We start from the raw sequence: 15231 nt of genomic DNA on the forward strand, positions 1-15231 counted from the left end.
TTGTGGTCGTCGCGCCGTCAGTTGTTTTCAGGATGGCGGACGGGCGAAGCCCTCCGTGCCTGTAACGGACACGAAATTGAAAGTGCTGGACATAGCAACGAAGCAAGCTATGTTGATGGAGCTGTATCAAGGTGCTCAAAACTGCGAGTTGGCGAAGAGGTACAATGTGGCAAAGTCAACCATCGAGCTTATTCTAAAGAACAAGGAAAAGATCACTAGTTCCTACACCCACTCAACGGACAGAAAGTGCCTGCGGAAGGCCACCTATGCAGGTGTAGAGGAAGTGCTGCTCAAGTGGTTTGTTGATGCACAGGCTTGCAACATTCCAGTGATGCTGGGCCAGCGATGTGGACCAGTGATGCTGGGCAAAGCCAAAAAATTCACGTTCCCTCCTGTCTTCTGCCCAGGCAATGGCTGGCTACATCGATTCAAAGTATAGCATGGGATTGTTTTTTAAATTGTCAGCATGGCAGCTTCAACAAAGGACCAAGACATAGCCAGTTGACTTGTCATTAGCGCAAGTTATGTGGAGCAGGATGCTTATAATGCAGACGAAACTGGCCATTTTATCAGATGCTGCTGGACAAAACACGCCATGAAAGGCGATTCATGTGCTGGCTGTAAACACAGTAAAGTGCGTGTTTCAGCATTTCTGTAGGCTACATGGATGGCAGTGACCGATGCGTCCCTTTGTAATCAGGAAATCAAAGAAGCCGTGTTGCTTTTGGAACTATGTGCCCGTGCGCTACAGGCACAGTGCTAAGGCATGGATGATGCGCTATTTATTTGCAGTATGGATGGGTGAGTTTGATCACGACATGCAGAGGCTGCTCGTGCTCTACAGCTGCTCAACGCACCATGTGCTGACTTCTCTAACTGCGGTGACTTTACTTTTCCTGGCACCCAATACCACTTTCAGGGTGTACACCAACTGGGAAAATGGGGAATTCTCAGGGAATTCCAATAGTCTGGAAATATTCAGGGGGCACTCGGGCAACTTGTGCTTCTATCAGGGAAAATTAGCTGTAATTTTATTGAAAAGGAACGAAAGTCGTGGTAATGCTGGCTCCAGTAACAGAGGAATCGCAACGAATCGTCATTGACACCATGTCATTGGCACAAGGTATTTCCAGAGTAGTTAACGACTGATTTTCCAGACGCCCAGTTTTTCGGACATGCCCAATAATTCGCACGGCTTCGTGGCACCACCACGTACTTCATATAGTCAATGAACATTGCACTGACTGCAGGTCTGAAATGGCATTAATCAAAGCCACCACTGCCTCCGTTTTGATTATCTGAAGTTAGCTGCACCTCAATACAGAAGTGTTACGCAGCGAAGCATAAGCCTGGGAAGGGTCAATTGTCCCGTGACACAATATGTATTCCTTAATTATGCACGTGTGCAACCTCATCGCCTGTCACATTACGAGCATCGATATGCCTAATCAGTGTACTGGCAGGCCTTAAGAGCTGTTTCGGACATTCCTGTGGTAATATAGGCACTTAAGGGCAGTTTAAGACATGCGTTCATTTTTTTCGGACTGCCCGATTTTTCGGATTTTTTTGGCGGCCCCGAGGGAGTCCGAAAAATTGTATGTTAACTGTACAACTGACCAAGAGGATGCTTCAAATGGTCCATGGGGTGAACGCATGGCAGAAGGAGGATGAGAATAGAAAGGACCGACGCGCTGAGGAATTAACGGGAGAGGAAGCATGCCGCCACCTCTTTGAAGGAGCTTGAGTTAGCTGACACCGAGATGCAGGTGTCCCTCATCCAAACCAAAATAAACTCTTTAAAGCAGTGAAAGCCAACACTGAGATGTTGTGTACGTGCTGAGAGTATGTCAGGACAGCTGAGGTTGACTTCTCAGCTGCTGAGAGAGAATCTTAGTTGTGACAAAGTTCAGGCCTCATACCGATGACCTTGCTATCAGTTGATAGAAATAGCTCATATTCGAAAATATTTACTTCTGTATGCATCTCCTTTTCATTCATATTTGGCAATGTTCGACTCACTTTGGAATGGGTTTTAGCATTCTTTTCGCTGTGCATTTTACTAACACCTTTTCTTTCTTTCTTTTTAAATAGATATTACTCCTTACTATTCAAAATGGATTAAGTCATTTTTTGTTTCTGTATGCTTACTAGAGAGAGAGAGAGCATCCAGCAGCATGGTGTCAGCCTGTCTTGTCATAAAACAAAGTTCTGGCTCATTCAGGGAATTTTGCAAAGGTGCTCAAGGAAAACCTGGAAAACTCAGGGAATTTGCAAATGTCGACTTGGTAGACTTTGGAAGTGCACCTGCTTGACTTAGGCATAATCTGGGCATTTAAGGCATCATATTGTTATGGTGAAGGGAACGAAGAAGTTGAATTTAACTGGACGAAGACAAAGTCTGGCAGTTGCCTGAACGCCATATACGCCAGTTGTAAATATACATTATTTTACACTCGTGGGCCTGCTTTCTTCGTGCAACATTTTGGTGGAAGGTGCGGGGTACAATCACGGAACTTCGCAGCGGACGTCATCTACCTGCCACCACAATGGCAAAACAACCGACACAAGCGACGCCTCAGCAGCCCGTGCCAACGGTCATCCTCACTCATCCGCGGGACCCAGGGATATTTTGTGGCACTGACGACGCCGACGTCGAGGACTGGCTTACGATGTACGAACGTGTGTGCGACAACAACAGGTGGGATCCAACAATGATGCTTGCAAACGTGATATTTTATCTAAGAGGAACTCCGAAGCAATGGTACGACACACGAAGCTGACCTAACCAGCTGGGATGTCTGCAAAGAAAAAATGCGAGACCTGTTTGGCAGACCTATCGGTCGTCAGCTGGCAGCAAAAAAAGAACTTGCATATCGCCCTCAAACGTCCACAGAATCCTATGTCGTCTACATACAGCATGTGCTGGCCCTTTGTCGCAAGGCTGATAACAACATGACTGAGGCAGACAAGATTGGTCACATACTGAAAGGTATTGCAGACGGTGCCTTCAATCTCCTGATGTGGAAGGATTGTGCCACTGTGGATGCAATTATAAAGGAGTGCCGGCGCTTCGAACAAGCCAAGGGCCACCGCGTCACTCAAACTTCTGACCGATTGCCCAATACCGCTGCGACATCTTCTTGCGAAGACTCACTGCACTTCGTTCAGCCCACAGGACCAGAAGATATCACGCGCATCGTTCGCTGTGAGCTTGACACCATTACTCCGGCTCCAGTTTGTTCTGACTGTCGGGAAAGCATGCCCGCTATCACCCTCATACAAGCGGTCGTTCGGGAGGAAATAGCAAGTTTGGGCATTCCATCTCTCTGCTCAGTCCACCATACAAACACCTACCAGATTTCTCCAGCCGCTTGCTCCCAGACGCAAAGCTTTCCGCCCCTCCGTTGCAACCCAGCTGACTAGCACACAGCGGATGATAAACCTATCTGTTTTAATTGTTCCGGTATTGGACACATCGCCCGTCATTGCCGCAACCGTTGGTCGTCGCCTCCTCGGTGGTCGTCTCCGAGTCACTACCGCCAAATACCAGACAATCATACTTTCTTGCCCTATACGCCGACTAGGAACATCAACGCAGACAGTGCTCCACCAAGATCAAGCCGCTCCCCGTCTCCGCAAGGTCGTAGGTCCCGTTCGTCTCTCGTTCACCGCTCTTCGTCCCCTTCTGCAACCGGTCGCTTCGCTTCGGGAAACTAGGCGGTGCAGCTCCCGGAGGTGAAGCTGCAACTCCGACCCGGCCCACAAATCCTCTGTTGACCCCGCCTACATGTGGGAACCTACTGGACATTGAACTTGATGGCGTTCCTATTAAATCTCTCGTTGATACAGAATTGCAGCTTTCAGTTATGAGCGCTGCTCTCCGCCGAAGGCTCAAAAAGTTCTGACACCCGCCGTATCGTGCACTGTGCGAGTCGCCGATGGGAGTACTTCACCTGTCCTTGAAATGTGCACAGCACGTGTGACCATTGGGGGCCATTATACCGTTGTTCTATTTATCGTCCTTGAACACTGTCCACACGACCTAATTCTCGGCCTCAACTTCTTTTCGAAACACACTGCCCAAATTGAGTGCTCCGCACGTGTTGTACAGTTGGATCTGCCGCATCCTGCCGACGCAACAACTTGTGCTTCACACCGCTTATGTTCTGCTGAGTTTGCAAGGCTGTCTCCACAGGCGGCTACAAATGTCCTCCTGACGCCCTGTCCTCCCGTACCTGATGGCGAGTACGTCGTGTCGCCGCTTACTGACGTGGTTTTGTCGCGCAATATTGCCCTACCGAGCACTCTAATCCGGATCCGCGAAAACTGCGCTCGCGTGCCCATCCTCAATTTTGTATTTTCGTCGCATGTGCTGCCACACGGTATCGCCATAGCGCATATCATTCCTTTGGGAGAATTTGAGGTTTCTTCTTTGACCTCTGAATCCTTCCTCAGTACCAACGGACCTTTGTCACCCACTCCTCCGTATTCGACCCCTGCGGACGATGTTTCTAAGATGATTGCCACTGACCTTCCTTCCGAGCAAACAACAGCTCTTCGTCACCTCCTGTCATCTTTTCAGGACATCTTTGATTTGGACGACCGTCCACTTGGCCAGACATCTGTTGTCACGCATCGCATCAACACCGGTGACGCCAGCCCCATTCATAGGCGGCCATATTGTGTCTCCGCAACAGAAAGGGCCATCATACAGAAAGAAGTACAGGATGATGGACAAGGACATCATTTAACCTTCCAGTAGCCCGTGGGCATCACCGGTTGTCTTAGTAAAGAAAAAAGACAACTCGCGGCGCTTCTGCGTTGACTACCGTCACCTCAACAGGATAACAAAGAAGGTTGTTTATCCCCTGCCGCGCATTGATGATGCTTTTGACTGCCTTCACGAATCCCAATACTTTTCATCAATTGACCTCCACTCCGGCTATTGGCAGATTAGCGTCGTTGAGATGGACCGCGAGAAAACCGCCTTCGTCACACCGGACGGTCTGTACCAATTTAAAGTCATGCCCTTTGGACTATGCAATGCGCCAGCTACATTTGAGTGCATGATGGACTCTCTCTTGAGTTTGAAGTGGTTTGAAGTGGTCTACATGCCTCTGTTACCTCGATGATGATGTGTTTTCGCCGAATTTTGAGAGCCCCCTGCGGCGCCTCACAACCATACTCTCCGTGTTTCGCAGGGCTGGCCTTCAGCTAAACTCCTCCAACTGCCATTTCGGTCGACGTGAAATTAACATGCTCGGCCATCTCGTAAACGCCGCCGGAATCCAACCTAATCCACAGAAAGTTCACCCTGTGCGAAATTTTCCTGTACCTTGTTCAACAAACGATGTCCGTAGTTTTCTGGGCTTATGCTCTTATTTCCAGTGATTTGTGAAAAATTTTGCCCACATCGCTTGCCCTCTCACTGACATTCTTAAGAAAGCCATCTCTTTCTTTTGGGGATTACTGCAGGAGAAAGCCTTTTCTACCTTGATTGAGCGGCTTACAACTTCCCCGATTCTGTCACCCTTTGACCCTTCTGTGCTCACTGAAGTACGAACTGTCGCGAGTGGTCAAGGCATTGGTGCTGTCCTCGCTTAGCGTCAACAGGGCCAAGACCGTGTCATCGCTTACGCTAGCCGCCTTCTTTCCACGCCCGAGCGAAATTACTCCATTACTGAGAGAGAATGTCTCGCGCTCGTATGGGCGGTCGCGAAATTCCGGCCGTACTTTTTCGGTCGGAGCTTCTGCGTCGTAACCGATCATCACGCCCTCTGCTGGCTCTCCTCTTTGAGGGACCTAACTCCACGACTTGCACATTAAGCATTGCGTCTACAAGAATATACGTTTTCTATTATGTATTAAGTCAGGGCGCCTGCATAAAGATGCTGACTGCCTGTCCCGCAATCCCGTGGATCAACCGGACGATACCGATGCAGACTCGGACATCAGTGTTTTATCCATCTCTGGCTTCGTCCATATTGGCGACGAGCAGCGCAAAGATCCTGTTATTCGAGCACTTATGGAACGCCTAAGCTCCTCGCCCAATGACCCGTCCCTCCTGATGTTCACCTTGCGTGATGGAACTTTATACCATCGTAGCGTTCGTCCTGACGGCCCGGAGCTCCTCCTAGTCGTTCCCAAGCACCTTTGACTAGCCGTGCTCCAGCAACTTCACGACGCTCCTACTGCTGGACATCTGGGCATCACTCTTACATACGACCGCCTGCGGCGCCGCTTCTTCTGGCCTGGTATTTATCACTATGTGCTCTGTTATGTCGCTTCTTGTGACCTGTGTCAGCGCCGGAAGACGCCTGCTACGCCTCCTGCTGGTTTGCTTCAACCAGTTGATATCCCTACAGAGCCTTTCTTCCGTGTGGGCCTAGACCTCCTTGGACCCTTTCCAATTTCCATCAAAGGGAACAAATGGATTGCTGTAGCAACCGATTATGCCACGAGATATGCCATCGCGCGAGCGCTACCAACCAGCTGCACTACAGATGTCGCAGACTTCTTACTATACAACATAATCCTGCACCACGGTGCCCCTCGCCAGTTGCTGACGGATTGCGGCCGCTACTTTTTATTGAAGGTTGTCGATGATCTGCTCCGCTCCTTTTCTACAGAACACCAGATTGCTACCGCGTACCACCCTCAAGCGAACGGCCTCGCCGAGCGACTCAACCGCACGCTAACTGAAATGCTGGCCATGTACGTTGTCGACGATCACCATGACTGGGACGTCGCTTTACCATGCATCACTTTCGCATAAAACTCGTCCCATCACGACACTGCCAGATTTTCACCATTTTACCGTAAAAACCCGCGTGTAATACGAACCCGAATATAATACGAGGTGAAATTTCTGGCATGAGAAATGAAAAAAAAAAGTTTTATCCGCATATACCGTATTTACACGATGGTAAGTCGACTCGAATGTAAGTCGACCCTCCCATATTGCTTGATCGGGAAAAAAAAAAAAAAAACCCGAGGGTGCATTCGATAACGAAAATTTATTAGTAGCTGACATGGTCATTGGACTACTCGTCTTCACTAGTGCTGCCATCGTCATTGTTGCTGTGGTCCCACAGCACGTCGTGGTCCAGCGAAATTTCAAATTTGGCAAATGACCGCACCAGGACATCTTGCAAAACAGCAGCCCACGCCAAATGCACCTAACCACACGCAGCCGTAGGGGAGGCTCTTTTGACAGGTCCGGTTGGTGTAATTTCGCAGTCTTCTGCCGCCAGCCACTCGTACTCACGGCGGAGCAGAACCTTAAAATTAAGGCGGAGGTCCGGGCTTATTTCATGACCACGTCGCACTTCACTGGCAGGGACTGATCATGCATTTCAGCGACGTACGCCACAAGCTTAGCCTACAGCTCCGGAAAGCGTCCATACTTCGGCACGTGGGAAATTTCTCACTTGCCGTCACACAGGTGAAAATTTCGCTTCGCTGCAGTCGCCACTCTCGCACCACCCGTTTAGAAACATCGAAATTGTGGCCCGCTGCGCAGTGATTTGTTTCTTCAGCGTAAAGGATGGCAGCCCTCTTGAACGCTGCTGTGAACGAGTGCCGAAAGATTAGTGGGCCTGCAGCACTCATGACGACTGGGGAAGCGTAGAAGTAGCACGTAGCCGAAGTGGAGCTCGTCAAGAAGTTAGTCAAACCAATACCAATGCCTTTAAACAGAGAAAGAGAAACCCGCGAGCGGTGTCTGCTCTTCCATGAACTACCGATACTCCCCGCAAGCACCGCCGTTCTGAGGGTGCCGCCGCAAATGGGAACAGCGGCGCTTTTATCAACTATCGACACCCCCCCATGAGCGTTGCATGCACTGTAAGACTCTCAAAAATGTTGAAAAACCCTTCCGAAAAGCGAACAAACACACGGGATAGCGAAAAGATATGGGTAGGGCCATAGAGCAAACATAAAATTATAACTACGTTGTAGCTCTCGTTGGTATGGCTTTTTTTGGCGGGGCCATGTTTTGGTTTCGATTTTAAGTCGACCCCCCAACTTCAGACTTTCAAATTTTAAAAAGGGGTCGACTTACAATCGTGTAAATACGGTAATATGAGTGAGAGAAACTCGGGAAAACATTTATTTAAATCGGACTCAGCACTTCATTCCCTGTCGTCCTCCGCTGCGCTTTCATCGGACAATTCCTTGTCTGACATATCCTCCCAGAGGTACTCGTCCTCGGTGCCATCGAGCACGTTCGAGATCCCGCACTTCTTGAAAGCGCGACGCACAAGGTCTTCTGGGATGCTCGCCCATGCGTCCACGATCCACTTGCACAGCGTGGCTGGTGATGCCCGCTTCAGCCGCCCAGTCGGCGTCACTGCAGGTTCACCTGACCGCATCCACTCTGCGTAGCACCGCTTCACCGCGTCCTTGAAAGGCTTGTTGACGCAAACATCTAGAGGCTGCAGCTGAGACGTCATCCCACTCGGGATAACGACGAGTTCAGTATTACAATCACGCAACAGCTTCTTCACCGAGTCGGCCAAATGGCCACGAAACGCGTCCAGCACGAGGATGGACGGGAACGACAACAGTGCACCGGGCCGCCTACACCAAACGGACTTTATCCAGTCGAGCACAAGACTCTCATTCATCCACCCTTTCTCATGGCATTTAACGATGACATTTTTCGGTAGCTCACGTTTCGGCATTGTCTTGCGCTTGAAGACGACATAGGGCGGGAGCTTGCGGCCGTCTGCCGTGCATGACAACATGACGGTAACACGCGTCTTCTCGTTCCAAGTGGACCGGACACAAACTTGTTTCGAGCCCTTTTCGTGCACGGTGAGGGGCGATGGCATGTCCAGATAAACTGGTGTTTGGTCAGCATTGCTGATTTGCCCTAGCTGAAAGTTCTTCAACTTGCGCAACGAAATAACTTGGCGCTGGAAAGCCACCAGTAACTCTTCAAACGATTCCGGCAGCTTTTGCGAAATTGAAGTTCTCCGGCGCAATGAAAATCCTGCACGGCACATATACCGATAAATCCAATGCTTGCTTGCTTTGAAGGTGGAGCTCGTTAGGCCTTTTTCTCTCGCAAGCTCCCTAGCTTTTGCCTGCATGAGCTCCACGCTCACAGCAAGATGCGCGGCTCGCTGTTCTCGGACAAATTCCATCAGTTTTAGTTCAATTTCCGAGAATGTCCCATTCTTCGGGCCGCTAAAGCTTCTTCGCTTTCCGCTGCACCCGAAAAGTGCTTCTTTTTGCCATTGCCATCCACGGATGCTTCCCTCGGTGACGCCAAACTGCCTCCCGGCCGCACTGTTGCCAATTTCCTCTGCCACTAAAATCACATTTCGCTTGAAAGCTGCCGAGTACTGCTTCCGTGCCCCCGACATCGTGCTTCTTCACTAAAAACGATGCACTTCGCGAAGCGCGGTTAACACGTGAACTGCCAAGGTCCGCACTCAACAAAGAAAGAAACGATGCCGTAGCCACACTGCAATAGCAAAGGCAAGCCGTAGCCAGGCAGCAATAACAAAGCCAAGTCATAGCCACGCAGATATCACGAAGCCAAGCCATAGCCACAGAGCAATAACGAAACCAAAACTTCGAGCCGAACTTTGAAATTTTTGTCCGGATCCGCATATAGTATGAGGTGGAAATTTGGGACGCTAATAACAGGAAAAAAACCTCGTACTATACGTGGGTTTTTACGGTACCTTTTGCATGGCCGCGACCCCACCTTGCCCTTTGACACGTTGCTATCTTCCGCAGTACAATCACCCAGCACTAGTTACGCTCGCGATGCTATTGACTTAGCCACCCAGGCCCGAGATGCCGCCCGTCATCGCCTCAGAGTCTCGCAAGCTTCTCAAAAGCGACGCTACGACCTTCTGCACCGAGACTACCATTTTTCACCTGGTTCCCTTGTCCTTCTCTGGACGCCTTCACATCGCGTCGGCTTGTCGGAAAAACTACTTTCCTGTTCATTATTCTGGTCCGTACCAGATATTACGCCAACTGTCCGACGTGACATATGAGATCGCCCCAGTCGGTCAGCCTTCAGTTCACCCCAACGTCGCCAGCGATGTTGTTCACATAGCCAGGCTTAAGCCGTATGTCCCCTCATTAAGTGAGGCTCTATAACTTGCACTGGGACGGAGCTACTCCGCCAGGAGGGTGATGTTACGGTGAAGGGAACGAAGAAGTTGAATTGGACTAGACGAAGACAAAGTCTGGCAGTTGCCTGAACGCCATATATGCCAGTTGTAAATATACGTTATTTTACATTCGTGGGCCTGCTTTCTTCCTGCAACAATATAGGCACTGCATTGTGGAGCACTTGCTCATCACTCTTGTCCACCCAACTGCCATCCTGCCACTTCACATTTCACTGTATTCAACCCATGGAGGAAGTAAAAGAAAACTAAGGAAAGGTCCTGACTCTTTGTGAAGCTCAATGAGGCCGGAAGTTGACATTTCTCTGCCATCTTGTCTGCATTCTCCTCTCTCGTTTACATTTCTCGCCTTTGGCGCACCATCACACTGGACTGCACGGACGTGCACGCACTGTGGTGTACCAATCAACGGAGCCAGTCGCGGTGTATACCATCGCAGTATCGTTGCCTTAATGAACTCTGCATGTTGGACTGTGTGGCCGGTCCCTTGCTACTTTTGCCAGCTTTTCTGAAAATAAATCTGCGTTCTCACTGCGCTTTATATGCGCAGGCGATGACCAGCAGCACACTTTATACACATTGCAACCTATTGCTAGCCCACCTGGCGTTTATGAGAACAAGCACCTATGCTGGTTGTGGCTTTATAGGAATCATTTTGCTTTATTGTACAAGTTTCGGGCGGCTACGCACCGCAGAGATGTGACAAGCAACAGCGCTCTGGCATAGAGGCCAGTAGAGGAGAATGTCGTTGCGTGTTCAAACACACTGGCCGTGGCCTGAGGTATGTTGTTCTCTTGGTATGGGAAGCTTCATGGAAACAAACTTCTGTGGTACAGTGAACTCTCGTTAAACCGTAGTTGGCTGGAGCTCGGAAAAACTACGTACTAAACGGTAGTACTGTTTAACCGAAATAGCATGAGATCGCCCACTTACCCGTCGAAAACGGAACTCAGAGAGAGTGCGATGAAAAGGGAAAAAACATGCAGTATTTAATCACTTCGCGTGACAAAAGTGTTATTTTTGTTTGATGCTGCGGTGGCATGGCACGATGACAGCAGCCTCAAACTTACTGAAGCTGCGTGCCAGCTTTTCAGCCAGCCCTCTCTTCTCGGCAAACGCTCGCATGGCAGATTCCTCGTTGGCGTTACGTATTCTCCGTGCACGTGCACAGTAGTGCTGCGAAAGTCCCGGGGGCGCATTTTCATTGCTGGGTGCCGGAGTTTGGAATACTTTTCGTTTCGAATAGAGTTACATTATCGCGCCCCTGTCCTCGTCGCGACGATTGCATTCATTAGGCTGATGTAACGCATAGCTTCTGCCACTGTCGGGCCTGAATCGCCCGTGCTGTTGCTTTCCGTGTCGTCCTTATCACTTTCGCTAGGCGACACTTCTGCAACAACAGAGGCAACGATGGCGAAAAGTCAAACCTCGTAGCCAACATGTCCTCGCGGTCGCAGCAGCGCTGCCGAGCAACTTATTCACATTCCAAATGCCATACACCGTAGTCAATAGCAGATCCTTGTCGCATGCCAGCGCCGACTTCATGTCATGTTCGATAGCATAAACGATGTCAAATTATTCCTCTATGCTGAGAACCTGGCGTATTTTTTATCCGAGCTTTGGAATGACGCGAGTCCTCGCTTGCACGACGCCATAACGCTCTCTGGCCAAAGCTCTGGCACGGCGTCGAAATGATGCTGACGTTAATGTGGCTTCACGCGCAAACGCACAGGGCGCTTGGAGGCCGTTGTACTGATCTCTTAGGCTTCTTGTTCTGCCGGGCCGCCTGATGGAGACGACGCACTGCCATGTTTGCACGACAAAAAGTTGAAATGCTATGTTTTAACCGATGCGTACGCAATAAGCTGGTACGGTTTATGCGGATACAAAACACATTATGTTCAATGGCCGCTGAGTCGGGGATTTGACTTTACTACTTTTAAAACGAAACTACTGTTTAAGCGGGTACGGTTTAACGAGGTTTTACTGTGTACTCTGCACCGTGCCGAACAATAAGTGCTTATGCGTGCGGCTAGTGCGTTGATCGGGCCTATGTGCGACCATCAGCCGTTTGATTTGTACGCAGGTGCACATCAAACGGTCTGAGTGCTGGTCTTCCAGAATTAGAACTATGCTACACCAACTGGCCCAAGTTTCTATACCCTACTTGAGTTTCATGTTTGCCTGTTGTTGGAAGTACAGATGTATGTAACTCCAGGAGTTTAGGCAGTGCTGCTCAAATTCAGCTTGCTACTTTCTGCTTACACAAAAGCCTGAATGTGTTTTGTTCATTAAGTCTGCAGTCAAACTTGGTAGGCATGCCTGCAGTAGTTGTCGGCTGGTTGCCTGCGAACCTGAAGATTGCCTTTACAGTCTTCAGGTCTGTGTGCTGTTGGCTTCGGTACATTTTTCCAGACAGTACAAATATATTTTAACTTTACAGTGAAGCTGTTTATGGCTAGGCTTCTGTGTATTTTTCTTCTGCGTGTGCAAAAATTGTGGGCTGATCTCGGAGATGGTGCAGTACTGGGCTGACCCGTGGTGGAGGTGAAGCAGCCTTCAAGCACTCCGCTAACTTGCAAAAATGTGTTTAATATTGTGGGTCCAAATAAAACCTGTGTTGTCAGATATTAAGCTGAAATAAACAGATACACTTCGACCCGCGTCAGCCACGTCTACCTTTGCACGACCTTTGTCGACGTTTTAAGCGCTTGCGTATCTACTTTTCTTTCCTTCTGTCCTCACTTTGTCGACGTTTCAAGCGCTTGCGTATCTACTTTTCTTTCCTTCTGCTCTCCCATGGTGATGGTCCCGTCAAAATGTCACGCTTGTATAGTTTCCTCTGGCTCCTCGAGGCAACGGTCCTGTCATCCATGCTAATGTATATGAAAATCATGGTAAATGAGTTTGTACCTTTCTTCGAAATTCTGTGTCACCTCTGTGTAGTGTTCTAAACAGCTTCGCTGGTCACCCACCTTCACAGAGTGGAATGGCTCGTAATTTTTATTTTTGGTAGGAAATAACAGCTTTTTCTCAGTCTCCTAAGGATGTCTTAAATTATGTGTATAGAGTAAGCATTGACCATCTTCTCACTGCACACACAAACAGTGGGCTAACCATTATTTGGGCAGAATTATGGCATTAGTTATATTTTTAATTCTACGAATTAGGCAGGGTGCACCGATTCTGGGTGAGCTTAACCTTTTCAGGATCTGTGTACATATCGACATGTTTGCACAGCGCAATAGATGAGGACTGAAGGAAGAACACAACACAGGCGCTGTGCTTTGTTGTGTTCTTGCTTCAGTTCTCGTATTGCGCTGTGCAAACATGTCGATATTGTATCACCAACTCGCCCAAGCTTCCACCTTATCTGTGTACACAATTGTGTACACTAAGATGTTGCATCAACAGCAAAAGCATTGATGAAAGTATTTAAATTGTGTTGCATACATCTTGAAACAGTTCTGATTGGAATAGTGCTGCAAGATTGAATAACAAGTGCAGAATGTTTTAGTAAAGCAAGTGAGAAAGTAGGCGGTAGGGTGCTTTTTCTCAGCTTCACTGTGTCGTATGTAGCAGGCTGATTTCTTTCATTATTTTTCACAATGTTTTGCACCAGTCATCATGTTCAAATTGCTTGATAGGTGCTTTTCAAGCCTGGTAGACATGAAATAGTTGATGTTTTCATATTTGATGTTCCTGTAATGAGTTTTTGCATGCTGTTCACATTCTGTAGACCTAACAAACTCACTAAACAATTCAAAGTTCTTAATCATTTGTGCAGCTGTATGCTTTTTATGATTCTGAAGAAGTAAGAAATGTGCTGAAAGTAAGTTTTCAATCAACAGAATTAGTCATCGTCTAAAAGGGTTAAATTCCTTCATGTAGAGGTGTTTGTGTAACAGTGCTGACTGAGGTTGCCCTTTTTATTTTCAGTTTTGCAATGGCTCACATTTGGGCCTGCCCACCAAGTGAAGGGGACGACTACATTTTCCACTGCCACCCTCCTGAGCAGAAGATACCAAAGCCTAAGCGGCTTCAGGACTGGTACAAGATGATGCTTGACAAGGGCATTATGGAGAGGATAGTGCTGGAGTACAAGGTCAGTCCCTGCTCCAACGTGGTTATACCTTTGAGGATTGATTTTTTTTTTTTTTTTTGCAAAAGCCGTGCCCCTGTGGTAAATATTTTATTGCAGGTTTCAGTAGTATCAAATGATCAAAAACTCATGAACACAGCAAGCATTTATTGCAAGCAATATTTTGTGGTAAAAATCCTTTCTTGCACTAACATTATGCTCACAGTTATTCTATACAATAAGAGATTGAGAAAAATGTGTAGCGAAATTTACGGTCATCAATTTTTTTTTGTCCTGAAAACACGATTCATCAGAAGTAGAAGCATGTCAAAAATGAGTTGGAAGATGAAACGCTTGAGCAGTTCCCGTGAGAAGAGGCACCACGTGTGGCCATACCGAAAGCATGACTGCTCTGGGAATATGTGTACCTCAACCGAAAGAGGAACTGCAAGCAAAAATGCAAAGGAAGAAAACTGATTAGTATCTTTGAACTTTGGTGTGGTGCTGCCAGAAACATGATAGTGGTGGCCATAAAATAATGATAGCATGTCCTCCATGCGTGCCTTGGAGGTAGCAGGCGATGCGTGTGTGACCACATAATCGAGCGAGTAAAGTGTTGTGTACTGGTGAGAGGAAACACGATTGACTTTCAAAAGAAGGGGGGGAGAAAGAGAGCAGGGAGTGGCAATGACACCATTATTTGGAGTGCAAACTTTTTGTTTTTCTGCATTTGTGAATTTGCAACTGCATTATGAACAAACTTGGGCAGTATATATTGCTACGGCACAATATGTGCGATCACGAAAGGCGAGCAGTGTGAAGACGACGACGACGATTAGAAGCTAGCGCGGGCTGTTGGCCAAGCGCAGCGTATTGCCTTGTAAATATACTTGTAAATAGCTTTTCGTCGGTGTCTTCCTACGTAACATATCTGGTGGAGGTTCCTTTTTTTTCTTTCCTTTTTTGCTTGCTTGCTCTTGTTTATTGGTAGACTTA

General features: G+C 48.2%; 1 protein-coding gene and 1 pseudogene across 1 annotated transcript in view; one reads left to right on the top strand and one right to left on the bottom strand.

Annotated features, from left to right (window-relative positions):
• The window catches only part of nej (CREB binding protein nejire), a 106009-nt gene that overhangs the window by 67416 nt on the left and 23362 nt on the right, over positions 1-15231 (top strand). The window contains exon 23 of the mRNA XM_075688325.1: positions 14094-14259. Within this exon, the coding sequence (XP_075544440.1) occupies positions 14094-14259 (166 nt within the window). The remainder of the gene's footprint in view (positions 1-14093; positions 14260-15231) is intronic.
• On the bottom strand, positions 12648-12827 carry LOC142580656 (U2 spliceosomal RNA; annotated as a pseudogene).

Source organism: Dermacentor variabilis, chromosome 4, assembly GCF_050947875.1.
Source record: "Dermacentor variabilis isolate Ectoservices chromosome 4, ASM5094787v1, whole genome shotgun sequence".
In the NCBI taxonomy this organism is placed as follows: Eukaryota; Metazoa; Arthropoda; class Arachnida; order Ixodida; family Ixodidae; genus Dermacentor; species Dermacentor variabilis.